Raw genomic sequence first — 16,449 nt, forward strand, 5'->3', positions numbered from 1 at the left:
AAGTTTTTGATATTTGAATAGACATTTTAATAAAACACAGACACAGATAAGAGATGTGAGTAGGTGGCTTGAGGTTTCAGAGTCCCTCCTGCAGTGTGTTTAGCAGCAGGTACAAGATAAATATCCAAACAAAATCAGATTAAGGGATTAACAGTAGTGACTTTGCTATGGGTAGGTGAGTGGGGCCAATGGGTGGTTTGGAAGGGATTTTCGAGTTCTTTTTTCATTTTTCCTACTTTTACATCAGTACATTTTGGGCAAAAGAAAATGAGTAATGTTTAATTTTTAGATACAGTAGGGCTGGACAATTAAAAAAAGGAATATTCTAAGGATTGTGAAGGTCATTTCGAAGGTGACAGGTGATTCAGCACAGGTTAAAGAGGAGAAACTATCTCTATCTTAATTTACATTTCAATTGGGCAGTAACATTTGAACTTTTGTGTTCTCTTTTTAAGTTGTTTTTTCTTGAAAGACCTTATCAATGACAGCTGAAGAATGGAGAGAAACGGTGACCGTGTTTAAGATCAATGTGACATCATAAATTAAGAAGGAACATGTGAAATGTATGCTTTAAAAGAGGCCCCTTTAATTCTAGGGTTTCAGCTTGGTCAGCCCTCTACAAAATTTTGAGGCAGATACTAAATGAATAAGGACTAAGAGGAAAAAAGACAGTTTCAAAAACTCCCTGGGCCTCTGTCTCATCTGTGAGAGGTTTCCTACAAAAAGTATTGTTCCAGATAGGATTTGGTTATTTAAATTTGTATCTTTATCCTGTACCATACGCACTTAAAGCTCAGACAGTCTTCTCATCTCCTTTTTCTTTTTTAAATAGAAATCACACAAAAAAGATATCTATGTATCAGTTTCTAATACCTAACAGGAAAGTCTTTTAGAATATTAACATAGCAATAAGCAAATATGTACTATAGGATTAAACACTAGCATTGAAAACAAACAAACAAACCAAAAACAAAGAATCAACAAAATTTTCCTCTTGTTTTTGCCCCTTCAGATTCTGGACTTTGTGAGCATTGCAGGAGAGGGGCATAAAGAATCACGCTTATTTTATTTTAAAATTTCAAAATAAATGATGCCATAATGATGCATAAATCAGATTTATCTTTCAAAAACATTGATGGGAAAGCCCAGGTGATTTGAGTGGGAATGCTCTTTCTTATGAAGAGAACCAAATAGGATCTGTCTCTAATAAATTAGTACAATCTTTTAAGATTAAAAATAGCAAAAACGTTTTAAATAGTCTGATTATAGCTTCAACAAGTCAAACATAACATTTCTATCTAGCCTATAGTTTTAAAGAGTCTATGTGGGTTTAACTTATCATCCCTCATTCCAATATAAAAAAAGAAGAAGAAAAACAAGTCATTTTTGAACATTAAGATATTCATAAAGACTGTATAAAGTAAAAAACAAAACAAAACAAAAACGAAAAAATCTTCACAGATTGTTAGCCATCTCTTTCAACGGTTTCTCATAAATTCTTCTCTTTCCTTATCAGTAGATAACCCCCATCTCAGAAGGAAATACTTGCCAACACTTCCCAATGAGATCAGTGATTGCTTTTTATGAGAGCTACTGCTCTTTGAGATGTTTAGGTGAAGGGAGAATATCTTCTATAAACCAGCAAACTCCAAAGAATTACTCAAGGGGGATGTGGCAGAAGCTATTTTTAGCAGGTGAATCTATGCATTTTTCTTTTTGTTTTTATTTTCTCCACTTGCTGAATATCTGTTTTAGAGCAGAGAGTGCACGCACACACATGCACACACACGCGCACACATACGCACACACACACTCAATGGGTAACTTAATCATCTTTTCAGTTCTGCCATTTGCCTATAAGGTCTTTTTTTTTTTTCTTTCCCATTTATACTCCATGCTCTTGAATCAAGGTGTTCATATTGGATAATATATTGCTAATTTTATTGAGTTTGAGAGCCAACAAAATAATGGAGACTTCTAACTTAAAAAAATTTCCATCTTCTGCCCTTGCACCCCCAAACTCACAATTTGGTGAACAGTACACTACTTGTGAGTGATATAAAGTTGAAAGGTGGTGGTGACTAGACCTAATGCTATTTTCTTAAGCCATCTATCTAAAGAATTGTTTTTTTCATACTTTAAAAAAATATGTCTATGCTTTCTTTTTTTTTCTTTTTTTCTTTTTTTTTTTTAGTCAAGTACTTTCTTAAAGAAACAATAGCACCACATTGGCATAGCTGGCCAAACAATAAATGGGAAAGCAAAATGTGCTACATCTTCCATTTTAAGCATTCTCCCAAGTGCATAGACTAATAACAGAAACCCTGAAGTCATAGTGCATGAGATGGTTTCATCTACACAAACACTGACATTCCAAGGAGGGGAAGGATTCTCAAGGGAGGCCAGGCTTTTTTTTTTTTTTTTTTTTAAAGATTTTTCAAGGAAGTGATTTCTTCTCAGTATTCCATTGGACTCTTAGGATGAGTGTGTGTGTGCACGTGTCTGTGTGTGTGTGTGTGTGTGTGTGTGTGTGTGTGTGTTTGTTTAGGGTGGGTATTGGGCGAGTTTTTCTTTATCTCTAGAAGAGTGGAGTCTGATGGAAAGATGCTTTAACTTTTTCAGTGGAGCTTCCTCATCTTAAAATGTTCGAATAATACAATTATACTATTTGGGGAAGTGAGAATGGAAATTTGACCTAGGTATTCAGTGTTGTCAGTTAAACTGGACATCAACCCATAAATTAAAAGTTCATTCTTACCAGTATTTATAGCTCTTTCATAAACGTCTTGATATTGCCTCATCTCAAAATTCTAAAGCAAAGCTTATAAAGTTTTGAGTTGTAAGATTTTATGTGCTTCCTTCTGTCAGTACCAGGTCGTTCTGCTGTAGTATATAGTGATCAGCTGACTTCTGGAGTTGACAGCAATTTGTCTTCTAGTTTTAAATCATTTGAAAATAAGATAGTGGGTTAGTATAATTAGTTAATTTTTAATTAGCTAATTTATGATACAGTTGGAGAGGACTATGTATTAGAAAAAGTTAAGAAGGGTAATATGACTTCGCATATTTAAGCTTTCCTCACTGGGGTATTTTTTGCTGTGAACAGAGTTATTAAGTGAATCAAATAAGTCATAGACACTCTTAGAATTACCGTATTCAACTACGTCTGGAAACTTACAGGTCTACTGAAGGTTGCATGTAAAGTGTTGTTCGTAGTTAGTAATTTTAAAAGGTACACACTAGGAATAAGAAATAAAAATCAGAGTGCCATTTTGGGAAAATGGGTCCAGCATCTCATTCCATAGAACCCATATGTCTAGAAGACAGATGAAGGGCAAAATTACCTATGGTTTCTTTTACATCTGTCCACAGTGATCAGAACATAGCTCTGCATGCCAGGGGTGCTAAATTCAAATAACACTGTGGACTAAGGTTAAAATACTAGTTGGCTGACCAGAGGTGTCCATTAAATAGGCCTTCTTTTTGCGTATGTTCGGAGATCCAGGAAATCTTGTTTTTTTTCCTGGCCTCTGAACCTTGAGGTGAACCAGTGGGATGAAGACTAAAGATGTTATTTTTGTTTTGCATGTACACTCTCCAAGAATAAAAGGGATATAGTTTGCATGAAATAATCAAGCCTGGTTGCTTTTCACCAAAAAGTTCTAAGGCAGATAAAAAGATCTGAATGATGGATGATTCATTGTTTTAACAAGAAAATCTTGATATGTAGACAGGAAATATTTTCTAGGTCAGCATGGACCTGTCCTCATCATTGGATTTTCTTGATACCAGTTTTCAACTGAATGGATAAGACACATCCACAGAGGACTAGAGGCCACTCTTCTAAGCAGATATGAGGGAAAATTTCTAGCTGTGAAGGAAATGTTTGTCTTTCAACTAGCAACTCTAGTCAAGCATACCTTAACCAAAAATATATGTATATATCAGTATCTCCAAGGATAAGAACAAAATTCATTAAAGAAAGTAAATTCGTGACATTTTATTAGTTATTATTTCAATATTTGAAATCTTGGGACTTTTTTTTAGATTACTTGAAAAGTGGAAAGGACTTTTTAAAAATGAATACAGTATCATTTATAATATTAAAAGAAGTATTATTAGGTTATTAGTAACTTCCTGGCAGAGTCAGTAAGTGCTAGCAAATGGAATAATCATCCTTTCGCTGGTAGAAATCTTTGTTTTTCTCCTTTTTCCTTTTCCTCTCTTTTCACTTTGTATTCATAAATCTAAATGCAGAATTCAAAATCAAATTGCAGATCAAATGTTTCTAGGTTATTTTGAAAAGTGTTTTAAAAGAAATTGAACTGTTAGCTTTTAACAACTAGTTAGTTGGATAGTTAGTTGGATAGCTTCACTGACAAGAACTGGCATGTCAGGAGCATTCAGCTTATCAATTTTCTAGCTGTGCTGTGAATGAGTTGTTCATAGAATTCCTTGCATCCCCGCAACTCAAGGGCCCTGATCTTGACACCCTGATAGCAACTCAGGATAAAAATCTGGAGCTTTATCTTTTTAATCCTCATACCACCCCTGTGAGGTAGGTAGATGACATATTGCCCCCATTTTGCAGATGAGGAAACTGAGGCACAGAGAGGTGAAGTGACTTGCCCAAGGTCACACAGTGGTGAGTCCGTGACAGAGTCGGCAGATGTTTGTTTCTTCAGCGAGAGTAAGAAACCAGGACTGTTAAAATTCCTAGCCTTCTGCTTCTTCTACTCCTCTCTGGACTCGCCAATCAAATTTGCATCAGTGGACTTTGTGTCTTATTTCTTTTGGAAGGCATAATTGGGGAACTTTTCTTTCCCAAATGGTTAAATTTTGAGTACCCTTCCCCTCTGTGTCACCTTTGGCTCCAGGCTTCCTCTTTTGTTTTGCTTTCACCTTTTACCGTTTCGGCCAGACTCTTTCATATAACAAACTACAAAATAGCACCATTGTACTAAAAAACAGAGTTTTACATACTGTTTGATACATCCTGTATTATTGACATGCTAAATTTACATAGTGCTTTATATGGAAAAAATAAAAAGAGAGAAGTACTGATTAGGTCGCACACTAACTCATCATTTGAAGGAACCATTCAGAGTTCGAGACTTTCTATGCTTAAAACATATGCCTAAAATGATTGGCCTCAAAGTTGCAACTACTTGCATTTTTTTTAGCAAGATGTGGAAATAATAAAGCTTTGTGTCCAAAATAAATGCATCCAACTTATATTGGGTACAAATGCCACAGATGGAATCTTGTGGGTTAAAAATTGGTGTGCTATTTGACTGCTTGCTGCTGCTATTGAGGAGGCCAAATTTGGCAAATAAAAAGGTGATGAAGGGGAGAGGGGGATAGACGAACAAGATTACCAGACACTGTAAAACAAACAGCCTGTGTTGCGTAGAAAGAAGTGCAAATAAAAAAATTAATAAACCACTTAGATAAGGCTGCTGAATGAATGTCTCTAGCAGCCAAGATTCAGAGACAAATGTAGTGCAACTGGATCTATATAACACCCATGCATTTGTGGCTCTTGAGAGGCAGGGACTAAGATCTATATATATATTTTCTCTATAGAACATTATTGATAAAGGATCAACAGCAATCTACCAACTCCAGGACCATTTTTGCAAGGTGCAAAGCTTTTAACAATCACTCCTAAAGACATTGTTGGAATGTTTACTTGCGTATTTCATTGGGGGGAATGCCCATCTTTTGAAATGTTATCCAACTTATTTTTTTGGTAGGTCTTCTGGTGTTTAACAGGTAACTCGTGCAGAGCAAAGGATCCTGCCAGTGGCGTGTCATTCTTCACTCTTCAGGAAGGTCTTCCTACATTCTGTAGTTCTTGTTTCCTGCACTCCCTCTACTTGTGTTCTTCAAATGTACTTCCTAAAAATAAGGGAGAAAAAGTGACATTACTTTGATGAAGTTTTTTGTATCCTACCTATCTATTTCTAACATTGGGTCTCAACCTTTCATATCTATGCCTCACCACTCAATTTAACAGACAGCTTGGGCCAAGTTTTTCTGAGAAAGACATATAAGTAGATGGGCCTGTAGTTTTTAGTTTAGCCAAAACTCACTCAGACTTCTGTTTATCCTTGATGGCATGAGAACCACAGATTGCTTTATAATTACACAAAAATGTGTTTTTATTCATCAGCTACTATCACAGATTCCTTGACAGGAAGGAGATCCTTTAAGATTCAGTCTTCTGGACTGGAACATCTTTTCCTAGTGAGGAAAAAAATCACATTTTGGGACCATCCTCTGTTGTTTTATTGCATTTTGTTCTGTTTTAGTTTTTGGAAAAAGGAGCTGTTTCTTTTTCATTTTTTCTTTATCTCCTTTGGAGAGAGGCAGAGCTTTAGAAGTAGAAGATTGGGAATTTTTGTAGTTGATTTAGAATCTATAAAATCACAGACATTCTAAGCTGTGCTCAAATCCAGCTCTTCCATTTTCTAGCTATGTGAACTTGTGCAAGTGACAATCTCTTGTGTCTCAATTTCATCCATAAACTAGGATAATAATAGTTTCTACGTTGTAGGATTAAGGATTAGAGAATTAGAACATAAAAGCACTTATAATAGGCCTGGCACATGGTAAGCACTATGTAAGTATTACCAATTGTTATTTACTCTTATTATTATTATTTCATCTTTATTGGAAAGTAACCATTCTTGGATTAAAAATTCTGGATTCCTTGCTTTGGTGCTACCATTCACCTATCAACAAGCAATTCTGTTATCCAAGGAATATTGAGTTTTGCTTAGAAGCCCTATGAGAGTAGGGACTTGTCTCTGTTCACTGTTAGAGCCCCATGTCTAGAGCAGTGCCCAGAACATTTCAGGTGCTCAATAAATAGCTATAGAATGAACTGAATGAATGAATGAATATAATGGACCCTCTGATAATGTGAAGAATCAAGTCATTATACTTTTTCTGTAATTATTATTTTATCCTTGGATATGCTTAAATAGCAACATTAATTTAGACAAATAAGATGTAAAATAAAATCTGGGAGGAAATAACATTTGCATGCATAAACATCAGGTGCTGCTTCTCTTGATTTCACTTCTAGTCAGGAGGCCCTTAGAGAAGGATGTAATAGATAATTATTGGTACAGAGTGAGGTTCAAGGATTCAGTGTCCTTTCTCCTGGGAACATTTTCCGTCAAGACCAAAACCAAGAATTCTCACCATGGTGACTGGAATCTCCAAATTCTTCCTTCTGGCTAAGGAAATGATCAATCACCCAATCATTGTTAGAAGTTTAGAGATCATTGTAAGGGACCTTGGAGATCACTTAGCCCTGAGAACTGGAGAGGATAAGAAGGTGGGGCAGTATCAACTACCAGTCCCTGGAAGTTGTACCTATTGACTAAGACCCATAGGGGTTTGATAATTTTTCTTACACATGTTTTTCAGCTCTACCTGGAACATCAGAGTTATCACCAAGACCTTTATAAAAGCAAGTTAGCACTTTGTAAGTTGATGGTCAAAATATCTTGTACCTACTGAATAGAAGGAAGATCATTGTGTAAAAATGTTTATTAAAACATCTAGCTCAGTGGCCACTGAAAAAAACTTTGTGGGGAGAAATTGGGCATTTGTATAGGATAGCTTGAAATGCTATCATTTAAAATCCTGCCACTTTTCCCCCAAATATCGTACAACTTTTACCAAGTTCACTTGACACGCATTTGTTGCTCTGCTGTTAAGCTAACAGTAAAGTATCTGCTGTTAAGCTAACAGTAAAGTATCTGCTGTTAAGCTAACAGTAAAGTTTGTATTCCTTCCTAATCTCACTTTTTAATCTGCTTCCTTAAAGGAGTTCTCCAGAAAATGGAAGAAAGACATATGGGGCTACAGAGTAGAGACACTCTTGTCCCAAACTCCTTGCAACATTCCTGTTCAGTTCTCAGTAGACCCTGCTGATTGTATATGGCTCATCAAAACCCCACAATCGCTATTATTAAGGACACTATCAGTCTATCAAACTAGTAACCAAATTGACCAACAGGTCTAAAAATACCCTAACTTGGGTTTTACCTCTTTTTCTGTTGAAGAGGCATGCCAGCTTAGAAAAAGAAGATTTTTAAGAATCTGGATAAAGCCCCAACTAGGAAAATGCTCCAGAATGAGATGGTAACAAGTAAAAAGAAAGCACATGAGGTATTTAATCTCCAGTCTTCCTCTCAAGCCAAATTAATCTCAGATTTCCAGAAGAAAAAATTCAGGTATCTTCTATGCTTCCCTCTTCAAATTCATGAGGGCTGTAGCAAAAAGGATTGGGGTTAGCTTGGCCAACCATATAGATCTTATTTTTTTCCCCAACAGAGAGATTCTTTTTCCCTCAAAGCAGAAGTGTAAAGTGTAAAGTCTGAGTGGAGGGATCTTCTGGCCTATTTCTTCTGGGTCTGTCTCGGCATCGCAGCAAAGTCATGGGCAGAAACTCACTTGATAAAGCTGACACTGCTCCAAGCAGCATGGTTCCCATGCACACAGGCGTACGGTGGAGGCCATTCAAAACCAGCTGGGATGTCGTCTGGTTTGCGTTTGGCTCTCTTCCCGGGCTCTCACATGTGACTTCTTTGTTGCAGACAATGACAGTGACAAAACAAAAGCACTCAGGGAATTTAGTCTCAGTTGCATCTGTTGCTTTGCTCATTGTCTTAATTTAATGACGCGGGCCACCTGACAATGGGTGGCAAGTGGAGGCATGTTAGAAGCAGCCGGCGGAGCTGGCACCCACCTTCAACGCACTTCTTGAAGGGGTTATGAAACTGTCCCACATTCAGCCAAGCAAAAACGTTTCACTTCAACAGCTTGTCCAAGACAAACAAACCAGCTGAAACTGTTTCTAGTATGCAGCTAGACAGATTTTTGAAAGGAAAACAGTAGTGAGTAAATACTGTTTCCTGTTGACACCAGGGAAGGTAAGATTATTTACAAAAAAAAAATGCTGGTCCTTTAGCTCACTGGGGTTGGTTGAGGAAATTTACCCTCTGAAGGAAGGGTTAACCAACTCACGAGGAAATAGGTTTGATAGGGGTTAATTTGTGATATACTTTATTACACAGTGTGTACCGTACACAGGTATTTAGGAAGCTGGAAAATGCCCTGAAGGGGTCATTCATATTCCCCCGTTATCTCTTAGCACATCCTAGCTCTTGGTTTTTTCCAAAGGAAAGCTATCCACAAACTCTTGGATTAAGATTGCTGAGAGCTAATGACAATGGCAATACTAGTAATCTTGATTAAAATTTGCACACACTTTACAGTTTACATAGTGGTCTCAGTGAACCCTCCCAACAACCTTGTGAGATGATGTTGTTTGCATCTGTCTCATTCACAATCTGAGGCTCCCTAAGATTTAGTGACTTGCCTTGAGGTCACATAGGAACAAATCGATAGACCTAGAACTAATAGTAAAATAATTTATTATTTTAATAAAAGAATAACAATTCTATCACTTGAACATTTTTAGGTGCTGGACACTGTATTATAAGGTGCTAATTGTATACATTCTCTTATTTAATTCTCATAGTTATCTTGGAGATGGGTACTAGTGCCTTGCCCATTTTACCTTTTTGGAATATGAAGCTTATAAAAGCTAAACAACTTTCCTAATGTCTTACAGTGAAGATGTGACCACGGTTGGAATTTGTATAAGTCCCTTCTGATTCTGGAGCTCACCAGTTAGCCACTGTGCCATACTGCCTCTCTAAGAGGTAAGACAATATCTGGTGCCTCAAAATCCAAATCTCTTTCCAGTAACAATAACTGATAATGTCATGATCCCAAATGGTGGTAGATGCTGGTTTGGAGGGTAAGGCAAGACTCTAGGGAAGTGGGTGCCCTCCCTTATCACAATGTGAGCTGAGTCCTGTGTTTATGGTTAGTGATAGAGGTCTAGTAGCACAGCATTCATTTAAGAAAAGCTAACCCTGTGGATGTTATAAGCCCTTATTTTCTCCCTGCCTATCTTTATGAGATTTTGCCCAAGAGACAGAATCTAAAAGAAGGATGATAATAGGCCCTTTACATTTTAGGGAGGGAGCAGTGATGTTTTCAATAGACTCTGTTTCCATCTCCACCCACTGCAAACAAGTTAAGTATTATATGACATAAACTCTAAGAAAAGACTGGCACCCTATAAAAAATGCTAGGCAAATACTGTCTATCATGGAATGTTAGCAGCCTATTGTACAGCATAAAGTTCTAACTGAGCATTGACCTTCTCCTTAACAGGGCAAAATGGAAAAAAGAAAGAGCAGTGGATGATTGAAGAGATGGCCCAGATGTCAGCTCTTTACCTGTTGAAAAGGATGTGCTCTAGCTATTTTTCTGGCTTGGCCTGGAGACACATGAAATTGTAGAGGATGATTTAGATGTCTCAACATCAACTTTGATGTCTCGTTATTTTGGGGGATTACAAGTTCAAATTCCAGGAGAGTGGGGTCAGTCTTTCATCTCTGGGAGCCAAGCAGAGTGAGTGTCATTCAATCAATTCAGTGCTTTGGGATGTGACTTTTAAAACCAAAGGACAAAGTGCACTTTTCAAGAGATGTATGCTCCTGGTGGAGTAACTGCCTCTTTAACAAAGTGAGAGATGTATAGTCTGGGCACAGTGTTGGTCTGCTCAGCCTCTTATTTACTTACTTTTTCTGGAAAGACCTCATCCTATCTTTTATGTGGTTATAGTGGGAATGCACATTTTTTCCAATATGATTGTCTCCTCTGGCCATAGTGGATGGGCCTGGCACGCCCCTCCCATAGCTCAAGTAGAGTATGGTGGGGAAACCAAGGCAGACCCAATTTCTGGGAAACACAAGATTCTTTTATAGGCCAGCTTTGGCTCAAGGGCTCCTCAGTGGCTTTGCTGAACTTTGCTTAGACTGTTCAGCAGTCTAGGATGCTTCCACCCAACTGTCTCTCTTCCTCTGCTTCATTGGGGTCAGACTTGCATTGCATTCTGATGGCTTGTTCAGGCTTCCCTGATCCTCTCCTATTGCTTTTCACACGGGCATTTCCCCTAATGAAATCCTGGCTCCTTTAACCCAGTCTCATTTATGTTTCTCAGAGGTCCTGGGCTTACATACCTAGCTTGGATCACAGCTCCCAGTACAGAATTGTGTGACCTTTGACAATCACTACATTCTTCTCTGCTTCTGTTTCCTGTTTTGTAAAATGAAAGGGTGGGGTAAGAGCACCCACCTCATAATGTTATGATTGCGTGTGATCACCCTTACACATTTACCTGGCAGAGTTGTATGCAAGAGAGCCTACTGTTTCAAGGGCCCTTGGTTTAGATCTATTTTGTGAACTTGATGGCAACACCAGTCTGTTCTGGCTTCTGTGCTGTCAGAAGACACTCTGGGTCTACCTTTGTTAGAGCATTGATGTGCTGTGGGATAAATTATGTAAGTGTTCACTTCCCCACTAAAAAGTAAGCTCTTGAGGGCAGGTAGCATTGTTCCTGCACCTCTGTCTCCCCCCTGGATGCATGTTGCTTTGAGCAAAGTGGCAAACCAGGAAATGCTTGTTAAATTGATTTAAATTTCCTGCAGGAGTGGTGGAATAGCGTTCAGGTCATAGCAAGCCTTGCATGGCTTCCTACTTTCTGCTGTTCACAGAGCCCCCTCCGGTCTCAGAACTTACAACTGGCGGGTTGCAGTACAGTAAATATCAGTGAAGAAATGCAGAAGAGAGAGCACAATGCATGATTAACACGCTAGAGTCCGTCTTGAGTTTGGATTCTGGTCTGACCACTTGTTAGGGCAAGATCTTGGCAAGACATTTAGCTGCCCTTAGCCCAAGTTTTCTAATCTGTGCAATGCGGGTAATTATAGCATTTACCCTACAGGCTAACACTGAAGATTGAATGAGGTGGTTCGTGATAGCGCTTACCACAGAGCATATGCATAATAAATAACAGCTATTATTATTGCCTTTTAAAAAATAGTTACTGTTGTCAAAGCACACCCCATGCTTGGGTGCTGCCCTTTCTGTGGCTGGTGAAAGAGTGGTTATTTACTGGGTGCCCAGGGCTCCCTCGAGTTCTGGGATAGCAGATGTATAGCTCTTTTTTCTAGTGACTGGTACATCCCTAGGAATCCCCAGGTTTAGGGAGTGTATTTATCCCATAATTATTCACAGATTATCCTGTCTTGGCAACTTTCTTACTTTTCAAAGGACACCACCTGACTCTGTTTCAAGTATTTCTATCTGTGATGTAAGAAATCACTACCAAAATGGTTTAAAAGCCTGAAAAAGAAAAAAAAAAAAAAAAAAAAAGAAAGGGAGGGACTTCCCTGGTGGCGCAGTGGTTAAGAATCCGCCTGCCAGTGCAGGGGACACGGGTTCGAGCCCTGGTCCGGGAAGATCCCACATGCCACAGAGCAAATGAGCCCGTGCGCCACAACTACAGAGCCTGCACTCTAGAGCCCATGAACCACAACTACTGAGCCCACGTGCCACAACTACCGAAGCCTGCACACCTAGTGCCCATGCTCCGCAACAAGAGAAGCCACCGCAATGAGAAGCCCGCGCACTGCAATGAAGAGTAGCTCCCGCTCGCCACAACTAGAGAAAGCCCGCGCGCAGCAACAAAGACCCAACACAGCCAAAAATAAATAAATAAATAAATAAATAAATAAATAAATAAATAAATAAATAAATAAAAATTAAACCAAAAAAGGAAAGGGAAAAAAAAAAGCTGAAAGGTATTTTCCCTTGCTGGCAATAGTTATTGATGTTGCCTTTAATAGTCTTGAAGGATGTTGTAAAATACTTCAGGGCTGCTTAGACTGTTGATTATATGGGCAGCCTGTTTAGTTAGCTGTTTGTGTTTGTGTTACATTTTTAAATTAAGAAAAAAAACTTTAAGCACAGTATCTTTCCCAGGGGGAGTTGATTTTGGAATTGCTGAAAGGTTCAAATGTTGTGGTATTTAAAAAAGTGGAACACCAGATTCTAGCAATTTCACTGTTATGTACTAAAGATTCAGCACATTTTTACCTAAAAACTGGATTTGATTATGCTTTTTCTCTTAAGCCTCCAAAATGGCATTGTTTCATCTGACATACAACATATGCTAGAGTACTTAAACTCATGTATGTGGTAATTTATATTATAATATTCTGGGGAGATGCAAGGCTCAGGGTTGTTACCTTTTAGTGTCATTTCAACGCAATAGTGATGAGTTCAGAGGATTAGTAGGCAAGGGTGTTGTCCTCTTCCACTCATTCTTTGTGTGTGTGACAACTCTGGGCAGAACATTCAAATACTGTGCTCTGAATTTTCCTCCTCACTGAACTGAGAGAAATTTTGCAAGTTTGGAAGGCTCTTCTGAACTTTTAGGATGAACAAAATAACACAATGACAAGTTAAAGTGATTTGCATCTGTTTGAGGTTGGTGGGAGCCTTCAGCATATAAGAGTAAACATGCATGGTGCCAGCCAGTGCTTTTCCAAGACAGAAAATGGCACAAGAATAATTCATGTGTGTATACAGTTTTAAAAACATCAGAGTCATTGCATTGTGCCAAAAGTACTTTTACTTCCATACAAGCGTTTTTTGAAGAAGGAAACAAATATCATTATTGACAGAGACAAACCAGAGCCATCCAATCGTGGCCTTGGTCAACCAATACTGACAAAATAATGCTATATATTTATTGATTCCTTTATACTTTTCATTTTTTCTAGTCCTCCAATGCCTCATGAATGAGTCAAGCTTGCCACACTCATACCATGACATAAATATCACATGTTCCCAAGTCTACAATCGTCAACTGATTAGGAATCTTTACCCAACCCTCAACCTGCCATGGTCTTACTTGTAATCATTTAGAATTTTTGTCTTTCCATAATTGTTACCTACAGCTGTGAAAATAGCGCATCATATTTACATGGATGGCAGAGCTGGTTGGTCTTCGATTTACATGACCTCTTGGAGCTGTCCAGACAGAAAGATCCATGTGAATGTTTATATATTTTATACAGAATTTTGTAAGAATTTTGGCATGTGAATCCCAGCATGCGCGCGCGCACACACACACACACACACACACACACACGCACACACACACACACACACACGCACAGAGAAAAAGCAAAGAAGAGAAAATAATCTCCTTCCCTTCAAAACTATTTGCTGTAGTTAACTACAGATTGTAAATTACCACCAAGGGTATTTATAATTAAAATTAGTTGGATGGACTTTTAGCATTCTTATTTCTATCAAACCTCTACTTTTTCAGAAGAGTTAGTTTTCTGACAAATGGGTCTTAAAACTGTAACCACATTAGTGAATAAAATATAGATGGAAATTTTGGAAAATGTTTTCTAGCTCTTGTTACTTATCTAGCAATGGCCCATTGAGCTATGATTGAGTTCCTAGTGCAGTGAGAAGTTTCTTGTCTCTAGAAGTACCAGACATGGTAGACCCATTGTCCCACATCTGTCATAATTTCCTTGCTGTTCTCAATTTCCATTTCTCTCTACTTGAGTTTAAATGTGAGTATATATTTCTAAACCATCTCTTTTGGTTGCTAGATAAAAATGAGGTAGCACTAAGGCTGTTAAAGGAGTCCCATTAAAGAAGGAGTCCCAAATAGATGGGTGTCAGGGAAAGGTACTCAGATTTCAGTTAGGCCTCTGAGGATGGAGAAGCTGATTTTGACCTTGCAGGTCTGGAAGTTTAGTGGCCACTGAAGAACCTTTGCTAACCTTGCCTGTTCCTTCTTTAAAAGTGAACTTATCTTGCCTAGGTCAATACATATTGTCACTGATTTTCAAAGGATTCAGTAGCTGCGCTTTTAATCACTGAGGAATTCTATAGTGGATATTTCAAACCTCATAAACGGCATTCTGCTTCCTCTAAAATGATTTACCTTTTCCTTGCTACCAAAAGGCTTCCACTTTAACTCTAGACTATCAACTTTGCCCTTGGATTAAAAGTCAGCTCGCTGTTTTCTAGTAAATATTGCCAAAAGCCCTATTCCCTTCACATAGGCAAGCAAAGACAATAGACCTCATCTTCCCCCCATGGATGCAAGTGGACTTGAGAAATTGCAAAGTTTATTACTTAAGAAAACATTGTTTCCTGTTGGTGATCGGTGGGAGGGAGACAGTCAGGAGATGGAGGAGAGAGTAGGGGAGGGGCTCTTCGGGAGCTCATTTCTTTTCCACCCTTACATCCTAACAGCACGCACATTAGAAGCTATATGAGGTTTTGTTTGTTTTCAAGAGATGTTTGAAAGAAGATCAAATGTTTGTGAGAGGCACCGGATCGGCAGCCCTAGAAACTGAAATGTCCCGGAAGCTGTGTGAGCCCGGAAATATCCCACATTTTTATTTATTTTGGCAATTTTACTTTAAACTAGTAAGAGCTGGAGTTCATGCTACAATTAAATTTTCCTCAGGCACCATGAAATGAAAACACATATTACATTTGATTTTAACTGGTTGAGAAAAATGGTGGTTTTCTGAAAGTTCATTCTATGACCTCAAAATAAAAGTTAACGGTTCTTCATGTGGGACAGCCAAGCTTCCACTGAAGTTGGAATAATTCATAGACCTGGGCTTCTCTGGGTTGGAAGGATTCTTAGGTCATCGAGTTCTCTTTTCCTATCATATGCTTGAAACACACTACCATGTCACTAGAAAGTGTTGGTAAGCTTGAGCTTGAAGTTTTTGTTGATCGGAGCCTCGCTTCTACTTGAGGAGACCTATTTCTTTTTCAGATGGCTCTAATTTTTAAGAACTAAGTAAAATAATATCAACTAAAAATTTAATAGTGCTTACTATGTGCCAGGCACCATTTTAAACACTATAATATATATTTGTACGCACACATACACACAATCTCAATAAATCCTCACAACTCTATGAGGTAGATTCAATTATTACTCCCATTTGGCAGGTGAGGAAACTGAGGCACAGGTAAATTACATGATTTTCCCAAGGCCATCCAGCTATTAAGTGAAATAGCCAGAATTTGATCCCAGGCAGTCTGATTCTAGATTCTGTACTCTTAACCACTATGTTTTATTGTCTCTCCAATCTTTATAATTTTCCTTCCTGCCTTGTACAGAGGTTTGCACATCATAGGTACTAAATAAAAATATTTTCAACAATTTAAGGATCATGATTCCTTACATATTCCTGTTAGTTTTACACACAATCATCAATTTTCCCTAAAAGAAACATTTGAAACAGTGGACTTTTAAATGGTGATTAATACTCTGCCCACTTCAAGAAAGCATTGAGGGGACGAATAGGAACATAACATTCACTATAAAGTACTCAACCAGTTGCCACCTTTAGCAGTAGGTTCTTGAATGATTTCAATTTTGGCTAGAGTAGGAAATTCCAAATATGCAAGACTTGTGCAAGCACAATTCCTCTGCCTTCCCTTTTTTATGCTGCA

The 16,449-nt window shown here is 38.1% G+C and overlaps 1 protein-coding gene across 2 annotated transcripts in view; it reads right to left on the reverse strand.

Moving 5' to 3' along the window:
- The window catches only part of IGF1 (insulin like growth factor 1), a 163,197-nt gene that overhangs the window by 88,396 nt on the left and 58,352 nt on the right, over positions 1-16,449 (reverse strand). Inside the window, exon 4 of one of the 2 annotated variants that reach the window (XM_007130804.2) lies at positions 5,680-5,901. The exons of the other annotated variant lie outside the window; for it this stretch is intronic. Within the exon in view, the coding sequence (XP_007130866.1) occupies positions 5,842-5,901 (60 nt within the window). The 3' untranslated portion in view covers positions 5,680-5,841. Of the gene's footprint in view, positions 1-5,679; positions 5,902-16,449 lie in introns of those variants that run through there. 2 annotated transcript variants of the gene reach the window in all.

Source organism: Physeter macrocephalus, chromosome 6 (assembly GCF_002837175.3).
Source record: "Physeter macrocephalus isolate SW-GA chromosome 6, ASM283717v5, whole genome shotgun sequence".
NCBI lineage: Eukaryota > Metazoa > Chordata > Mammalia > Artiodactyla > Physeteridae > Physeter > Physeter macrocephalus.